The 19,646-nt window shown below is 41.4% G+C and overlaps 1 protein-coding gene across 9 annotated transcripts in view; it reads left to right on the top strand.

Moving 5' to 3' along the window:
* The window catches only part of mcf2la (mcf.2 cell line derived transforming sequence-like a), a 52,291-nt gene that overhangs the window by 14,371 nt on the left and 18,274 nt on the right, over positions 1-19,646 (top strand). For 7 of the 9 annotated variants that reach the window (XM_080876830.1, XM_080876831.1, XM_080876832.1 and 4 more), the window contains 3 exons: positions 13,154-13,237; positions 15,765-15,879; positions 18,086-18,176. In XM_080876830.1, coding sequence (XP_080732956.1) covers positions 13,154-13,237; positions 15,765-15,879; positions 18,086-18,176 — 290 coding nt within the window. Of the gene's footprint in view, positions 1-1,846; positions 1,974-13,153; positions 13,238-15,764; positions 15,880-16,730; positions 17,006-18,085; positions 18,177-19,646 lie in introns of those variants that run through there. The other 2 variants (XM_080876829.1, XM_080876835.1) reach the window with 2 other exon arrangements.

Here is a 19,646-nt window from a genome sequence, read left to right as displayed (position 1 = left end):
CTCCAGCCTTTCATTTATTGATAATCTCATCTCAGACGAGACTGAGATTCATGTTTAATTTAATATTATTGTCAACCTTACAACAACCATCATTTATGTCTATTTTGTGGAACTTTCACCACTCTCTCTATGATTTCTACCTGCTAAAATATTTTAATATTCGGCCTAAAAAACTTGTATAATTATACGTCTGGCCTGGTGTAGTGGCTGCGTGCGCTAGGAAAGTGAACACATGGCGTCCCCATTCCATTCATATGACATTATGACACTTTTTATGTAACATGAAAATTTTTTACTGGTATAATCACCAACAATCAGATGTGGCACAGCCCTAGTGTGGACTTTAGCCTTTGTAACTTTGCCACCTTTTACATGCACAGAAGACTTTATAATAGTCTAAAGCAGGAATGTTGAACTCATTCAGAAGGTTAACTACATATTTAAAATACCTGACATACCCTAATGTGAGAAATATAATTACAGTTTCAGCAGAAGGTCTCAGTCTTTCTATGTGATGGCAACAGCATGAACACATAAGTTAGTAAAATGAAAGAAAACTTTCTCCTGTCATTAGAAAACAGTACTCTTAATTCACAAAAGTTGTCCTTCTGTATATTTTAATTTCAGGCCAATTACAAAAAGAACAACTTTTCTGCCATTTAATCTATTACTTAATTACTTTAGTGTGGTATGAACGACTATTGTGGAGGTCTTTACCAGTAGGAAAAACTCTAAAAAATGCAAAATCTATGCCCTCCTTCACATTTTCCAAAGCTAACCAGGGTCAGACTGGAGTCTTTGTCGGGCCGATTTTGGACCTCGAGCCTTATGTTTGACAGCCTTGCTCTAAAGGAAATTAGATAAATGTACAGTCACTTTCTGGCAGAGCAGCACATATTTCACTTTGAAAGAAGATACTGTTTTAAGGCGACTTAGGAGCATGTGTGTGTTCAGTTAATGAGTGTTTTTATCACAAATTTGAATTGATTAAATTTTTTTCTCAGATTTTTTTGTATATAGAAATGAAGAGTAACGTAGCAGTAGTAGTAAAATAAAGCATGTTGAAACCCACTAAATCTGAGACTGTTCAGCGGCAGCAAGGCTGCCTTTACGTGAATTAAACTCCCCAGAGTCAAAATTTTCAGTTTGTGTGTGAGAGTGAAGCAGGGGGTCCCCCTGCTGACCCCAGTGGCATTATGTGTGTCTTTTGTGCCTGTACGATGGTGCGAGAGAAGCGGAAGAAAACAGAGGCTTCCATTTCAAAGCGTGTTTGTTTTATTTGCTTACATTTGTGTACATACTCTGCTCTTGTTTTAAAGGAACCGGGTGCCAAAATCTCAAATTACATTTAAGCTAATTTATGTCTGTTTGGTTACACGAAGAGGCTGAATCAGGAAGACAGACAGACTCCTAAAAGCTGATTAGCATTGGCCAAGAGATCCTTTTTTTACAGTGAATTTAGATCATATTACATACTGCCTGATATTCAAGACAAATATTACTGAAGCTAAATTGTACATTTAGTACAATTAAAAAGTTATAGTATAGTAATTTGATAATGATGATAATAATAATAATAATAATAATAATAATAGACTTCCATGTTCTCTTCCATGTTCTCAGCCAGGGGGCGGGCTGGATGCTCCAGAAGCTCCGCCTCCTGGCTGGCACAGACAGAGAGGGTGTGTGTGTGTGTGTGTGTGTGTGTGTGTGTGTGTGTGTGGGGGCTGTGCTGAGCAGTGACAGCTCAGTCAGCGGCTGGAGCAGAATGGACTCCCGTAACTTCCACCGAGATGTTCTCTGACAGAATATGCGGCCGTGCGTGAGCGTGTTTTAACTCTGTGTGTGTGTGTTAGAGGCGGGGAGGTGGACACACACACATGCACTCCCTAAACAAACAATGGCATTGAACAGAGTGTCTCAACTCTGCCACGAAATCACCAGGCTATGGCTGCAGCTGAAGATGATGACAGGTAGAGTGTGTGTGTATAAATGTGTGTGATTGTCTGGTTTTGGGCAAAGTTAAGATTGTGGGAATTCTGCAGGTGTGTTTCTCTTTGTATGCATTTAGTTCTTGCTCTGTTGACTCAGTGCAGTTGTTACCTGTGCACTCTGGTATCAGAGGTAAACCTGGTGAGAAAGGAGAGTCCACTGTCCACTTAAGATCTTAGACAACAAAAAACAGACTAATGAGGGTAATAACTGACTGAGTTAGCCAATCAGACTTGATCATCATCTAGTGAAGACTGTAGCAGCACTGAAACTGAGCCAAAGCACGTGCAAGATTGCTGAAAATATGTCTAGAGTAACCTGGTGTAGACCTAAAGTGTAGTAGATCCTATCCTCTGCACACAGAGGATTTCAACATGGTGCTGCTATGGTAAATGGCAACACATTGTCTTAAAAAATGTTGCTGTTTTTCCTGAAAAGGTCATATTGATAAAACTAATGCAGAGATCAGCAGGGAAGTGAACTTTCAGAAAACAAAGAATATTGTACTAAAGGCTGTTGTTGTGGTAGAATAGAAACCTTTTTGACACATAAACCCATCAAAGTTAAGGCTGTGTGAGAGATCACTCATGTCATGAGGAGCTCGGCTGGTGAGGGTAACCCAATTTATGAATGAAGGAGATGAGTGAGCATGGTCTGACATTGATTTTTGTCTCACTGCACAAAGATGCTCTTCCTGCTAAAGGCACTATGGTCCATCAGACGGTTACATAATCAAATCTGAAGTGGACAGTGCATTTTGTCCCGAGGTCCTGTTTGTGCGTTGAAGTGAGGTGTGTGTGTGTTTATACAAGGTCTGTTTACCCACAGTTACAGTACTCAGTGGGGCACGCTGACAGCATGTTAATCACTTTCGTCCCATTAACTAACACAGTGCGTTTCCTCTTGTCAGTTGGAAGCAGCGTTGGGACAAAACGCTTTTGAGACTTTGAATGTCAACATCTCCTCCCCCTTATTTCCACCCTCTGTGCGTGTTTGCGCGCACGTCATTTGACTCCATCTCATCTATTTGGCCTTTTTTTTTGTTTGTTTGCTCTGTTGTGGAAAAATGGAAAACTAAAAAAAAGCCGCAGAGTTTATATGAATCCATAGAGATTTTTGGTCGAGCCTTTCATGGCCCCTCAGGTGTGTGTGCAAAGTAGTGTTTGTTTTGTGAGCCTGTTTCGTGTTGCTGTGCAGAGAGTGAGCGTGTTTGATCTGCTAGCAGATGGGCTGAAGTTATCTCACGAGCTTAGCCCGTTCATGCACGGGCAAACACACCACAGAGGTATCAACCTTTCCTTTCTTACTTTTGCCAAGTCGAGATTAGAAATCGGCAAGTCGTGACTGTGTCCCCACAAGGCCACTGATATACGTGTGTATGTCAGTGCCTTATGATCTCAGAAACAGGAAGCATTAACATCGAGTTAAAATCCAGTGTTTGCGCTGGATTTAGCAGCCGTAGCTGCTTTTTTATAAAGTTGATTTGTTTGATCCTAGAGTGGCACACACACACACACACAGCTAAATTAATCTTTCATGATCTCAGTGAGCAGGAGTTTGGGTTAATAATAAAATGCAACATATTAAGTGTATTGAATACAAGTGACACATTTGTCAGGCTAATACAGTTTCAGTCAGCCTTAGGGACCTCTTGCTGTTTAATATTGCTTAGAAGATGCATCCCGAAATCCCAAAAAGTGTGTGTGTGTGCGCGCGCGCGCGTGTGGTCTCATTTTAATGTGACTTTTTGGTGAATTGACAGGCTTCTGTGTGTCTTTGAATGCAACTTTCTATCTAAGCTTGCAAGCATTAGCTCATAACTTAGCACTCATTTCCATATCATTCATATATGATCGCTTCTGACTCCAATAAAACGCCACGGTGACGGCCCGAATGCCAGACTTCAGCCTTCAACCGTAAAATGGAAGTCCATTAACAAACTGTTGATGTTCTTGTGGCTATGACCATCTGTTTTATACAGTCTCTGACTTTTTGGTAAACATTTCCCAGTCATGTAAAAAAAAAAAACCTGCAACTTTGCATTTGTTATAGTTATGTTACAAGTGCTAGAAGGTACAGGTAGATAATGCATTTTAATGCGATAACAAAAAAAAACTGACACAAAGGCTCAGTCTGGATCCTGGACTTCCCGTGCTGTTTTAGTAGAGCCATTACTGCCTGGCAAATGGCCATCTCTTTTACATACTACACTGCAGAGCTTGTAGCCTCTTCTGACACTGCTGAAAAATACATTCTGTCATACATGTAGTGCAAACTCAAACTGTCCTGGGTCAGGAAGAAGCAGAACTAAATTTCTGCCTCTTCAGCAGGCTCTACTAAGCTTTAAAAAGCATTCTAACTTCCTCTGAAGTATCGCTGACCTTTTAATCGTGACCCACTCGGCTTCAGATCAGATTTCTTTGCTAGCCAATATCACGGCACTGGATTACTCTTCAAAGTTGACTTTCCTCTGCGAATATCAGAGTTGAAGGGCTTTCGTCAAAAGTGGAGCATTAGACACCTATAATCACATGTAAATTATACTAAAGCATTCTGCAGAGTCATACAACCTTGACTACATGGAGAAACTACACCAGAGAGGGAAAAATATCTGGAATCTGTGATGACTTAATGATGCTAAATCCATCTTGAAGTGAATCTGGCCCAGTGTTAGTGACTTTTAAGACTATTCTAAGAAATAAGGCTTACTTCCAGGGCATGATGTCAATATATTAAAAAAAAAAGTGGTGGTGTTAGCTTTTCTCTGCAACTGGAGGGTCCTTTTCAGGCAAGTAAAAACACAGGGCTATTGGATTCCTTCCTTACTGGCTGCCTCCTTCTTTTTCTCTCCTAGTATGTAATTTCCCCCCCTTTTTTTCTTCCTCCCCACTGTCTTTCACTTCTCATGTTCTTTGTTCTGTGTAGTGTAATGACTGGTAGCTATAGCCAGAGGCAACTAAAAAAGGGCTGCTGTTATATCTGCTGGTTTTGCACTCAGCTTGTGCTATTACTGTATGTTTTCTTTTTTCCTCTCTAGTGGTGGGGAGAGGGGGAGAGGAAGGGAGGAGGACCTGGATTTTAAACCCACAAAATTGCGAGTACATGCTTTGTAGTTTAGTGAGGTGCACCACAGATTTACCGACGGCTCCCAGCCCGTTTGGGAGTTTCTAGATTCTGAAATTCCCACGACGGAGCTCAAGTCTGTAGCCAAGATCAGGTAATGTTTGTCACCTGGTGGGGTTCAGGAGGGTCACATCAATTACTGAGCCACCTAGATGGCTCAATTATTCACAAATTACCTTATGGAATGGCGGGTCTGGTTCATGCTGACGCACTCAGACATTCGAGTCATTTCAAACTGTTGCACTTGCTGCAAAAACAAAGGAAAGACATGGTCTGGTTGTTTTAACAGCGTGTGAGCGTAAATAGACTAAAATTACCTTTAACTAATAGGTGAATTCCTTTTCTTGTACTTGAAGGTGGTGCATGAACCCATTTGAAGCCTCAGCATTTTTTTATTTTGTATTTTTTGGAGCCAGACGTGACCATATGTGGATGAGAAGGTGGTGTGCTAATGTTAGCAGCTGGAACTAGAATACTTCCATGCTTGATTGGAAAGGAGCATCAGTGGGCCACATGGGTGCAGTTCAGTCACACACATGCTAATTAGTGCTAAGTTAACAGACTGATAAAAATAAGTTTCACTTGTCAAAGCTGATGTACATGTCCTTGATGCACCGTGCAAAAGTTGACGCTTTGCACGGTGCTTGGAGCTTCCTATTTTGGGCGCTTGCACTGAACAGCAGAAGCACATTTGCTGAATAAAGAACGATTCTGCACAAACTTGTCTTGACGTCAGCAGGCAATAAAGGGCTGCATTCACTTGTGTAACACAAATCAATATTATTATTGTTTCATTAAAACGCTTAATGCTGCCTGAAAGGGTACGTGTGTGTGTATTCATTTGCAGATTTTTACGCACTTTGCTTCCGCGCAGAGTGGGAACCATGCCTGAGAGGGATTGTGTGTCCGTGTGTGTGTTGTGATGGCAGCGCAGACTGTAGACAGAGGGACAGTAGTGTGTTGTTTTGCTGAGATGATGATGCCACCATCTATTCAGTAGATTGGGGCTCGCTGCCAGTGACCGAGTAAAGCCTAAAGCTATTGTTCTGGATTTCTAACGCAGTGGACTGGACTCAGAGGACATCGCTTTCGTCTTCTTGGCCTTTTTAAGTTGAAGATTTAATCTTAATCTTTCGCCAAGAAAAAGCTTGTAAAATGTACATTTGGTGATTTAAGGTGGTTGCAAGCGATTGGTTTGGAGAGTAGGTAAAAAATAAATCCAGAAATTGATATATTATGTTTTCACCACCAGTGAAACTATTTTTTCTTTACACTTCTAAATATAAATAACTTGTACACAAATCCAGTCGTAATAACCTTTTACAGCCAAATGAAACAGTTGCAAACCTGAAACATGATATATCGGACCACCTGTGTCTGTAGGGTCTCCTTGGCAGGGCGTGGAGGTCCTGGAAAACACACTTGGATAGGCATGTTGTTCAGCATTGGTAAATGTAAATAATAAGTAATAATTCACCTGGACTCTATTCAGTGAAACCTAGGTGCTCCAGCTGACTGAACACTTACAGCTGTAGCTTCAGACATCAAATAAGAACATGTTTTTCGACCTGCTAATCTTTCTTGAGCCCCGGTAGTTGAAGCTGTGGGTGTGGGGATGGGCACCAAATTCACATGCATTCCAGATCACTGTTGGCCCTGTGACCCAGTTGTTTGGCATGGTGTGTGCATGCCAGCCCTTATCCTGTGTGTGTGTGTGTGTGTGTGTGTGTGTGTGTGTGTGTGTGTGTGTGTGTAGAAGCACCACAGCAGTGACAGATGGAGCGTTGGTAAACCCGGACTATAATGCCAGATAATAAAGCTTGGATTCCCTCACATGCACACACACACATACACAGCTGCAGAATGGTTGTGTTGCTTCTCAGCATGTAACTCACACAAATGTGCACACAACTGGCCATCTCTCTGAGCTGGTATTTAACACCAATGCAACAACTTTTAGCCCTGCATGCCACGCCCTCACCGGATTCCCCTACCTAGTGCCTTCGAGTCTACATTCCAAGTCGGTCCTTTTCCATTTGGTGCATACCATAGCAGCAGATGCAGAGCTTAAGGTCTCAGTGACGCGCCTGAGTGCTGGTGGACATGTGTCTCAGTGAAATTCATCCTGTCTGCTTCAGGTTTTCCATCAGTTTGATCCTTTTACAATCTAAATGATTAATTTTGTGTTAAGAATCTAAATCAAGTATCACTGGTCCATGGTTGAGTTCTTTCTCTTGTTGCGACCATAAACACGTAATCTAAAATGTACTAAAAGTTATAAACTGCATACTAGAAGAAGGTTAAAATGGGGTTAACAACATCTATAGATTGCAGCATCAACAACCAATCATTTACCAGTTTATCTGTAATGATGAGGGCAGCACAGAATTGGCGCAGGCTGAGATTTGAGCCCTAACAAAACACAGGCACAACATTAGGGGGAACAAAAGGTTTAAATGTTGCATTTTAAGCGGGACTTATAGCCATCAGTGGACCGTAATAATACTTCTCCATTTGCTTATGTCTTGTTGTGTCTATCTAAGGTTCTCTCTGTGTGTTGTGCACCTCTGTGTCCAACCACATCTTGGCTGTTTTTGTTTGCACGGTCCTCAGCGAGGGTCATGTCTATGCACTTGTGTGTATAGTCACGTGTGTTTGACTGCACTCCAGTCAGCTATCTGGCTTCCTGCGGCTTTGAGCTTTGACCAGCCATCGATGCTGGCAGCCGTCAACAAGCAGAGAACAGCTGGCTGCCGTCTTTGAACCGACAATGTGTGTTTAGTGATGAAAACCTGTAGGAGCATGACTGCAGAACAAAGGAACAGGATGTGTGTGTCCATCTGGGTGATGGTAATACAATGTATTGGCGACAACAGTCTGGCTTTTATAGGACTTAATTGGGCTGCTGCCTTTCATTCTCCTCAGAGTTGGGGTGACATGTTAATCCTGAGAATCATTTCTCATATGACAGACAAATAAACGTTTATCTTAATATGACATTGCGAACTTCCCCACACAGTAAATACAGTAAGCATAAAAGGAAGCTAAAGTTCAAACTCATGTGACAGTCTTCTTACTCGCATGTACTCTCTTCCTTTTTTAAAATATACTCCAATATATTTAGACTTTGCTGCCAACTGTGTCTGCTTTTTTTGCTTTTGATTTGCACATCTGCAATAACCGCAATAACTCTGTAGCAACAGCAACATTAATTCTTACGGTTTTCATTGTGAGGTAAATGCTCTACAATAATACAGAGAACTCCAACAATCATCACCTACGGGCATGCATGTAGTGACTGGGCGAAGAAACCAAAACCCCTTTTGGTTGGGGCTCAATAACCTCAGTTTTATCTGAATTTAGGAGCAGGAGTTCAGGGGTCATGTAGGTCTTTGTCTTTAAGGCAGTCCTGCAGTTTAATTAATCGTTGCGTGTCATCTGGCTTCGTTGAAAGATAAAATTGGGTGTCATCTGCATAGCACTGAAAATGCATGATGCCTTGTAATAATATTGCCTAAGCGAAGCATGTATAATGCAGATAGAACTGGTCCCAGGACAGAAACCTGTGGAACTGACATAGCTGCCATCAAGGAGAACAAAACTATATGAACAAATGTAAAAGAAAGTTAATAGCTGTGATTTGAAAACATAAGCTGCGGCATGTGCAGCAGGTCAGTGCTGAAGCCGCAACTTTGCAGAATGTTTGACGTTTGAATAATATTCACGTCAGTGTTCTCCTCCCAACACTGGGCTGTTTACAACCTTTCAGATCACGAGACTCCACATCATCTGTAGTGTGATGGTGATGAGAACATGCTCAACATCGCATAATGTTGGATGCTGTGTGTTTTATGGTTTTAAACTGTGGCGCTCCTCCTGACCCTCTGCCACAGAGAGATCACATCCACGGTATCGGCTAGCACCAGGCCAACACATTAAATATGTAGGCATGTGTAAAGAAACCCTGTCCTCCATATCATCTTATTGAGACGAGAGCACCTCTACAGTTTTTGTTTTTTCCCCCAACTGCTTCCTTTTCCCTCTTTTCACCCCTTTAAATCCAGGTCTTTTCCTCCCTCATATATACAACCAAGAATACAGCTGGAGACATTTAGGAGTGTGAAATGATCCGATTTAGTAGACCGCAGCTGCATATTAATCCTGAAATGATGCGTTCATGCAGCACGTCTTCATCCGAGTTGTACTTAACATTAACTTAAAAGTTATTTTAACTGCTGAATAGAGCCCTTTAGAAATACAATACACTTGATAAAAGTTAATAATGGTGTAATATTTTCCTAATGCATAAGATTGCTGGGATACATATTATTTGTCCTTCAGATAAGCCCCTGAGAAAAGGATGAATGAATTTGGGAAGGGGTGTCAGAGGCCTGGGGGGAAGGGTATAAGGAGGGGGTGGGGCATTCTTTCGAGGCCCCCCATAATCACTATTTGTGTTTGGCTGCCTTGTCCCACTTCCAGTGTGTGTGTGTGTTGTTTGGTGGGTAAAAGGGTTTCGCTCGCAGCCTCGCCACTATAGTTTGATTTCATTCATTCCACTGAGGACAAAGCGAGCCGTTTGAGAGTTTCAGCAGCAGTGAAAAGCTGCCCGACGCCTGAATGTCTGATATATCTGCACCATTCACCCATATAGTTCACAAACCATGAGCACTGTGCAGGTTATTTCAGCTAAATGAAATTGTTCTCTACAAATGTTCTTACATTTTCATAAAAATATGATGTTCAATTGGGGGAGGAAAGAAATGTCTTACAAAGTAGATTTTTGCATGCAGCAGGAAACTATTTCAAGCATTTAAAAATGCATCTTCTTAGTTGGACGATCACTTACTGATGCTTTCACAGCTACTTTACTGACTTGTATTTAACACTAACAGCTGCAAGTACTCATCCTAAGGCATGGCTAATGTAGGAAATGACTGACTAAAGGAGCTTTAACTCCATCTGGTTGAAATGGCAAATCCATCCATGAACTGGACACACTGTGACATGAAGTATTGCAAATCGCATGATCGCATCGCTTGAGATTTAGTCTGAGAGTTGGTTTTATTTTGAAATAAAACCAACTCTCTTGCTGTAAGGTCAAAGATGCGGACACTTGCACGCTTAAAGTATATTCAGAGTCAGAGAGCGCTGCACATGTCTTGCTGTTAGTCAGAGCTTGGGCCTTAGCCAGAGCTTACTGCCTGACACATTGAACTGACAGCTGGCCCAGTGATCCCACAACACTCAAACACACACTCTGACATATGACAACACACTTGCTCACACACAGTCTGCCTCCTATACTGTATATCATATACAAATAAAACATTTCCTTTTGGATCCCCACCTCATTATCTCCTTTGTCCTTCCAGAAAATAAATTGTTCTTCATTCAGCACTCATTGCTTTGCTCAAAGGCACCATGAACTCAGATTTTAAAGCACGCCCCCTTCCTCTTTGTCTCTGCTGTAGTAGAAGCTAATTACATACAGTTTCTGGGGTTTTTTTGTGTTAAATTACAGAGTGGTTGATTTTTGCTGGAAGCTCTGTGGTCGGTTTGAGTCTAATAAGTGGACCTGGATTAGTGCCAAGTCAACCATCTCTCTTTTTCCACTCTTAGACCGTTTACTTTTATCTTCCTCTGTCCTTTTTTTAAGCCATTTCTTCTTCTGTCTTGACCCAGTCACTGCTCCGATTCTCCTCTTGTTTGGTTGTTTTTTCTGCAATAATCACTGCTTTTTTTTTTTTGGATAATCTCCTAAAATCTGTAAAGCTTTACCTCTGACTTTACCAAAGTGTGAGTGAGTTATTGCTGTACACCCCCAGGACACCATGTTCCTTCCTGACCAGAGCTACTTACAGTATACTTTGTTTTACTTCTTTAATAATTTTTAAAGCAAGTTCCAAGAGCATCTCAAACATCCTGTGAACAGCTGCTCATACTGTAACATATGTTGACTTCACAAAAAACATGAGACGTACAATCTGTAGTATGAGTCACTGTCTAGCCAATCGTACGCTGACACAATGTATGTAGCATTACTGAAGCTTTAAGCTCTTAATCCCAGGGGGTTGCTGCATCATATGGAGCTGCTGCATAGACCGACGGTGCCACAGATTAAAGAAGGAAATGACCAACAAACATCAGCATGCGCACAGTTTTTACAGGTAGTCTGAGGATATTTGTGACGAAGAATGCCAATTATGTGATCACCTGCAGTGCTTTAGTCTGGTATGAGTGGATTGCTTTGTTCTCCAGTGTGGTCATTCTGTCTTATTTTCCCACAGACTAAAGGTTTCATGCTGTTACAGACTGTTTTTAGTTGTTTGGCTCAAGTGACTCACAAGTCCTGGTTTATGACCGCCTGATAACATCGCTGATGGCCTCAGCTGCACTTTGTGTTTACCGTAAAATGACGCATTCACACTTTGGTAATTAACAATAGACTCGCTGAACATATCGTTGTGCGTTAACATCTTTAATAACTACAGGATTAGATTTAGAGATTTAAAGAGGGAGCAAGTAAGGCACATCTCAGAGAAATAAAGTCTAAGAAGAGAGAGTGTTAGTTTGTATAACTCTGCGTCCAGTTCACATGTCTGACACATGTCTGATTGGCTGACAGTGTTACAGTTAGATTAGCTAGCCCTTAATAGCTTTTTGGACTGTCTATTGACAGTTCTAATGTGATATCAGATGCACATTGCTTAAGAGTTGTGTGCCATATTGGATGTGATAGAACCACTGGTTGCCTTGGGAGGCTGGCGAGTGGTTCCTGCAGTTTGCCGGCTCTTGCTGGGTGAAATCAGTTGCAGAGAAGGTGCTTAACCAAAAACCTTCTAGTAATTGCTTTGATAGCTAGCACATTGTTGTGGCTAGCTATCAAACTACGGTGGCCCGTAGTTTGTCAGTTTTTTTGTTTTTCATGTTTCATGCTGCAAACAACTTGCTAACTACTAGATAAGTAGTAGTAAAAGTTGAAGTTGTGCTTCCAGTGTTTCGAAAGGGCAGCTTTTACCATCAGGGAGGGCAGCAGGCCAGTGTTTGTAGACAAGTCTGTCACTTCCATTTACACTATGACCACAGCAGAAAATAAAAAGAGAGTGTGTTGTTGTCTATGGTTAGCTTGTGATTGTGAATTGGAGACATCCACACTGTTAACCTCACGGTGGCCTATTTCCATCTTTTATATGCAGTTTGTTATCAGAGAGAAAAGTGGAGCTTTTAAACCTCATCCATCAGGACACTTTCACCACAAAGCTTATCCTAGATGAGATTAAAACAGTGATTCTTCTAAAGATCCTATAATCAGTCTGGTGTTGCAATTTTTGGGTCGATGGTCCCTTTATAAAAATGTGAACAGTTTGTTTGGGTTGCACTTGGATGGTAATTAATGCATCTCACTGCCAGTCCACACCATACTGCTAGTAAACCTTGCCACACTTTGCTCACACCAGCCGCGGTGCCAGCATTTGTCTGCACACACTCAGAGACGCACACACACACGTAGCGATGCTCCATCATACACACTTAGATGACATTATAAATTCTCAGTTTTCATTCACAGATGCACACATGATCGGACACAGTTAACAATCCAATCCCTGTTTTTGGCATACATGGCTCACACATGGCAGCCAAATCAGAGGGGGGAGAGTGCTTTTTCTCTATCTCTCTGTCTCTACATGTCTCAAAGGGCTAAATGAGATTACTGTAATCCAGCCTGACCACAGGACAGAGGAAATCCAAATGGTGTTTACTTCATCTCCAGTCTACATTACTTTTACCCTTTTTTACTCTTTCTCCTTTTTGGATTTTCTCATTTTACTCCCTCCTTTTTTCATGTGCCCTGCCCTCTTTATTTCACCCTACTTCCCATGCTCCTCCCCTTTTACACCTTCCACATATTTATATATAAACACACTTTAAAAAAAAAAAAAGTTCAGCTGTTGGTTATATTGGCAAAAGAGTTGACAGTGGATTTTGGTTTGGAGACTTTGTTTTCTAACATACTGTTTTCTGTTTCTTTGTTTAGATGACATCGTGCAAAAGGATGATACTCCTATGTATGCAGCACAAATCGGCTCTGAACTCCAGAAACAGTTTGCCATCCTGCCAGGTTGGTTTGATATTATACACATGCACAAAGTGGCAGTTAATTATTTCAAGACATACATAACTTTCTCCTCCTTTTGATATGTAAAGAACATGCGAGTAAACCCGGCTCTTTGAATCAGCTTATCCATGTCAGTGACTTAGTGGTGAAACTCATGATGAACGAGTGACCCCAGAGAGATCTCGGTGTCTTTCCAAATGTGCAGCATGGATTAGATTAAACTGGACAATTGAGTTGCTAACAAACACATTCATGTGTGTGAACAGGGGAATTTATGTCGGGGCAGAGCTAATGGGGGTTATAAACATAGCGCAATTGGCCTAACTCTTTAGAATCTAATTATATCTTTGTGTCTGTGTAGCTCAGTGAAACGCAGTCCTCTCTCTACTTGCGCTCTTCTATGTAACAAAACTGTTGGTGCAATTAAAAAAAAATATAAATGTCTCTGGCAGCAAAAACACTTCCAGGACGTGAAGGCGGATTTGTCCAGCAGAGTCCAAAAATAGTTCCGCTCATACTTACATGACAGCCAAAGCGACACTTTGTGAAAGGCTTTTAACCTTTTGATAATTTATTTGCTTCTGTTTGTGTAGTTACCAATATTTTAACTCATAAAATAAAAAAATAAAAGTTTAAATAATTTTGATTTCATTGAAGCGTAATACCTTAAGGGTTTTGCTTTGCGCTGCAGATATATTTGGACCTTTCTGTGTCTGCAAAGCTATAAACTATATGTGGGACCAATTTACTATCCTTCACACTCTGAGAAAATGTTGATGCAGCACTAACAAAATTATTGTGACCGTGTGCAATGAACTATATTATTGTCTTTGAAATTGGGACAACAATTGGGCTTCGAAGATGGGAACAAGGTCTGTGTCTACTTGCAGTCAGTTTCCATGTTGAAAGGAACTTTGTTCCATCAAGACGATGCTATCTGATGGAGTCAGGTAGAATGGGGTCTGTGACAATATGGCATTAACTATGATTGATTTGCAGAAATTGCAAGTCTGTGGCTACAGAAATTCGGAAATTCTTCCACAAATAGTGACATAGTTCCTGCAAAATAGTTGTTTAACTATAAAATGACTGAGGCGCTCTGCAACCTTGCTCTTATACCAGAATACAACCAGCTGAGTTGAGTCCTCTGTTGCAAAGACACGTGACACTAGCAGTATGTTGACTTTTTTTTGTTTATAAATTAGATGACAGTTATGTGCAAACCTTGATCTGTCTGTCTGAGAGTGATTGCAGTGTTTCTAAATCAGACTGCAATTGCTTGGCGACAAGTTGCCTTGTGTAATCAAGCTCAACTTTGTAAACAGTTGTGTGCAACTCAAAGTAAAGAAATTCAATGCAATTTTGTCTTGTTATTTTTTTTCCCTGATTGCAAAAAGGTTGTCGTCATATTTTTACTCTAGTATGGAGGTGGTTTTCAGGTGTTTACTTAAAAAAAAAAACAAAAACAAACAAAGCAGGCATGGCAGGAAAGAACTGCTAAGAGAAGGAAAAAAAAAAAGGGGGGGGGGGTGAACAAAAATATTCTCATTCATTACAAATCAGACTCATGAAAAACACAAAAATAACCAGGAGCTGGGAGAGAGAGAGAGAGAGAGAGAGAGAGAGCAACGGCCCACAAAAACGTATGCATCACATGGTACCTGCCCCAAACAAAGGAAAAACAAAAAATCCCAACATGACCAAAAAAACTCATTTGAGACAACATGATGGAGTAGTGTACAAATCCACATGAAAATGCAGTGAAACTCTACGGGCAGATTCAACCAGAATAAAGAAAAAGAGTTCTGATCCCAGCTGGTCCTGGACCCCTCTGTGGGACCCCAATGTGGGAAAAACTTGTCAGTTACTGATGATAGGTTGGCCCAGATAGAAGCCATGCAGGCAATCATAACCAACCACTCACACAAAATGCACACAAAGCAACATGAAACAAACATGTCAGCACAGAAACCTACTCTTAGAGCTCTGTATTGGGTTACCATGACGATACTGCCTGACCAGTGACGGCATGTGAATAATTCATCGCCCCAATGTTCTGCTTTGAAACTTGACCTGCCAACCAAAGAGAAGTGTGTGTGTGTGTGTGTGTGTGTGTGTGTGTGTGTGTGTGTGTGTGTGTGTGTGTGTGAGGTCCTGCTTATTTTTATAAATGTGATTTTTGCTCCGTCTCTCCTCAGCCAGAGGCGTGGTAAACAATCACATTAAGGCTCCTCTTAATGCCTTTCTTTCATTCTGAATTAGATCCAAAATGAATTTGCATGACTTTCCAATTATGGAAACAGGACTGTATGTAATTTATGATTTTTACCCTGCTGCACTTTATCAAGCAAGAAGTGGGTTTATTTGTGTCTGAGTATATTTATATAAAGGAGGAAAAGTAGGGCACAAATGAACCATTACAACATAACTTTCAAGTTTTCAATCCAGCTGTCATCAAATCAATTAAAAGCATTGACAACACCAGGTGGACACCGTGCCTGACATTTCTGTGATTCCTGTCTGTCTCCAGGGGGGCGAGGGATGAATGGAAGCCCCGTCATCGTCTTCCCAGAATTCCCAACTTTCAGCGAGCTAGAAGAGGAGGAGCTCCAAAATGTCCTCAGCTACCTCACGAGTGTCCCCAGGTGAGTGTCTCTCACCCCTCCTCTCACACATGTGCTGTGCTAACAGAGCTTGAGGTGTAATACCAGGCGGAGCCAACAGATGCCAGCACAACACCAAAGGCCTGACTCGAGGAGAAGTGACACAAAAGACACAAAGGTTTAGAGAAGAATGGAAGACTAAAGAATAAGTCACTGATAACTGGCAAATCAAAAATTGAAACTGTACTCTTTGATGTGCATATACGAACAGAATTTTTGTTACAATGTTAAAACATTGCTCATATGAATTCATATAGTAGAACTTAGGCCTGATGAAAGGTTTTGTATTTATAGTTTTTGTATATTTCTGCAGTGGAGGTTTGTTTTCCTAACTAGAATATTTTTTTTATTTATCTGTTCTCATTACTCCTCTGTCCTCCTTCTTTATGCTCCCTCTGCCCCTCCATCCTCTCACCTCCCCTCCCTTCCTTTCACCTTTCCTTTAGTGCTGAGCGCAGCACTCTCATCAAGCACAGACATGCTCTCACACACATAATTAAAGGAGAAAGGAAGATGCAGCTGTATATCTATCTATCTGTGTGTGTGTGTGTGTGTGTGTGTGTGTGTGTGTGTGTGTGTGTGTGCGCGCATATGTTTGTGTGTGTGTCATGGCGGCCATTCAGTGGATCATCACCTTTCATATAACAGACACACACTCATACCCCTCCCTCTCTGCCCACCAGCTATTTTGCACCCTGCTGCCAATCGGCTGAGCTCCCGGGTATCTGATTGGCTCTGAGCGGCAGAGCTCGGCTTTAATTGGCTGAGGGTGGGACGCGGGTGGTGGAGGAGCAGAGAGAGAGGCAAAAGGAGGAGGGAGATGCTCTGTGAGGATGTGAACGGTCACCTCGCTCCATCCGCGAGCTGCAAGAAGATGATTGTGGATGCACCGACTGGACATTGACATCAGCCGAATAGGAGAGAACTGAGGAAGACTGGACTATATTTGGATGATGACATTGGATTATTGAGGATTTTTCTTAGATTTCTTTTTCTTTGGGCTCTGGAATATCAAAGATTTTCTTCGCCCGGCTTTTTCATTTATGTGGATTGAATCTATTTAGCAGTAGCGATGGACTGAGGATTTGCCGCTTGCGGCGTTCACCGGGTAGTGTAACGCATTGCTTTTCTTAACATCTCTGTGTGTGATAATGAAAATTGGCTAATAATGACATCCAGATGGACCGACTCAGCAGTATTTGTATGGTTGGCCTCACAGTTGGGGTGTGTGTGTGTATGTGTATGTGTGTGTCAGGCTTAAATATTCATCCTTCCTGCTTGTGTGTTTAGGTGTCAGGATACACGTCAGCTTATCCAGCGGGGGACCTTTGCAGGAAAAAGCCATGTACACACACAAACTAGCTTAATGAGGCTGCTACATATGGCACTGCCTGTGGAATGAATGGCAAGATTTTTCACATGCACACATGCTAATGCAGAGCCAAGGTTGCCATGGTAATCACAAGGGTCGCTCTCTAATCGCCACTGAAGGCAAATGATGAAGAGGCAGTAGGTAGCAAGGTTTGAACAAGGGATACTTGACTTCCTTTGACCAGGGGCCACTTGTGGAAAATGACCTGAGGCTAGTGGGGAGTAAAAATAAAAATTTATACCCTTTTTTTTCCAACTAAGTGAAGGACTGACAAAAGGCCCATTCAGCAGCTGCAACTGCATCTTAACTGTAAATTTGACATTTTAAAAAGGTTATATAGCACTAAACAAAGAAACTGCAACCTCTTCAGTTTTTTTTCCTTAGGATAATACAAAAGCTTTGATTAGCTATGTCTACAGTGACCTACAGTGGGCCTGATTTGTCTGCAAGTTTCCTAAACCTCCTAGATAATAGACATAACCTATGCCATAATCTGTCAGCCAACAGTGAAACTGCCTAACGTATTCTTAATGCAAGCTGATTTGGAATTATTTTTTATAAAATAACTCAATTATTGCTTTAGCTGGAGCTCAAGGGCCCTCTCAATAATGTACAAGCCACCGCTGTGGAGGGCAAATTCTAGTTAAGGCCCCTTTTTGGGGATATTCTGGTACCAAATTCAGTAGTTTGCCTTGTTATCGAGGCCTTGACTTAAACATACACACCCTCTTTTTCTTTCCTGCACACACAGGAAAAGCAAAGGTGTTTTTCTGTGGGGATTAACAGTGTGTGTATGTGTGTGTTTCTCTCCTGTAGTGTGGAAGCATCAGGAGTGGGTTTCATCCTGGTCATCGACAGACGGCTGGACCGATGGGCTGCTGTCAGGGCCACCCTGCTCCGCATCGCAGTAAGAACCTACTTGTTTGGTTATTTATTTCATTTTTGTGTGTGTGTTTCTATGTGTGTGCGTGTCGGAGGAAGATGGGAGAAACTGTCCTAGGACTTTACCGAACCAATTTGTCTGCGTGCATCATTTGCTGACAAAATCCCTCTGATGACTCCAAATAGCTGTTTTGGAGTGTGTGCATTACTCTGCATGTGCTAATGCTTGTTTTAGTCCAGATCTGTGGGTGTAGTTGCTGGTGTCAGCTGTCCGTGTGTATAATTTTCAGCTTAGCAGCATTTAGAATAATAGATGTTTTGGAGTTTTTAGTATTTGTGAAATTGCGCATGCAGTAAGTGGTTGTTTTACCTCATTAACTTCATATGCACTGGGAGCTTGGACATTTTCCTTTTTCTGCATGTTGAAATGTGGCAGGATGAGGTTAAAAATAGCTTATTATGTTAGAGTGGGTGGTGGAATCTCTGAAAGTGCACTCATAGCCTTTGTGTACGCTGAGACTTACTCAAAAAGCAGAAATAGAAGGTCCACGCAGTGCTGGCCATGAGTCTCATTCTGTAATTGTTTTTTAACCATCAGTGTATGCTCCATTAGCCTACTAGCCTACTTACTTCTTGGTAACTTTCACAACTCTATAAGATGATAAACTGAAGAGAGAGTGTGACATTAAAGAGGAAGGCAAGAGAGGGGGGACTAGTAGTATAAGAGAGGGGTTATATATCTTATTATTATAATAATACTTAATATGCATGTAAATTAGGCAGACTTGGTAATAATAATCAATAGTCATGAAACTGAAGTGTCCATACTTATTGTCATTTCTGACAATTAAAATTAAATGCCATTTATACCATTATATTATAAACTATTTGTATTAAATTCAAATGAAACTCAATTCAATTCAATTTTATTTTTTCAGCATCAAATTATAACAAGTCACCTCAAGGCGCTTTAAATAGTAAGGAAAAGGCCCTACAATAATACAGAGAAAAGCCCAACAATCAGAGGATCCACTTTGAGCAAGCGAGTGGCGACAGTGGGAAGGAAAAACTCCCTTTTAACGGGAAGGAATCTCCAGCAGAGCCAGGGAGCAGGGAGGGAGGCCGGCCAAAATAAGTAAATAAATCGCTCCTCGGTAAAATCTAGCATGTTGTGCCTGATTTTATCCTCCCATCTTTTTGTCCTATCTACTGAGCTGAGGTCTGTGAGGTGACACGCCACAGCACTAAAAATCTTAGATTTTAAGACATTTGAAGATGCCAAGGTGGGAATTTAAGTATGTGTCTTTTTGCAGATCGACTGGTAGCAGTCAGCAAGATGTTGGCCAATAGCGGTGTTCTCTATTTGGCTTTTCTTTGAGAGAGAGCTATTGCTTGGGCACTGACTTTAATTTTTCGTACTATACCATGTTTCACTTTGGTTTTCCCTTACTTAAATTTTTTTGTAAGCTGTCATCTGTAATCAGTACTCTATCTG

Source organism: Rhamphochromis sp. 'chilingali', assembly GCF_963969265.1.
Source record: "Rhamphochromis sp. 'chilingali' genome assembly, chromosome: 3".
Classification (NCBI taxonomy): domain Eukaryota; kingdom Metazoa; phylum Chordata; class Actinopteri; order Cichliformes; family Cichlidae; genus Rhamphochromis; species Rhamphochromis sp. 'chilingali'.
This window is presented reverse-complemented; position numbering and strand designations above follow the sequence as displayed.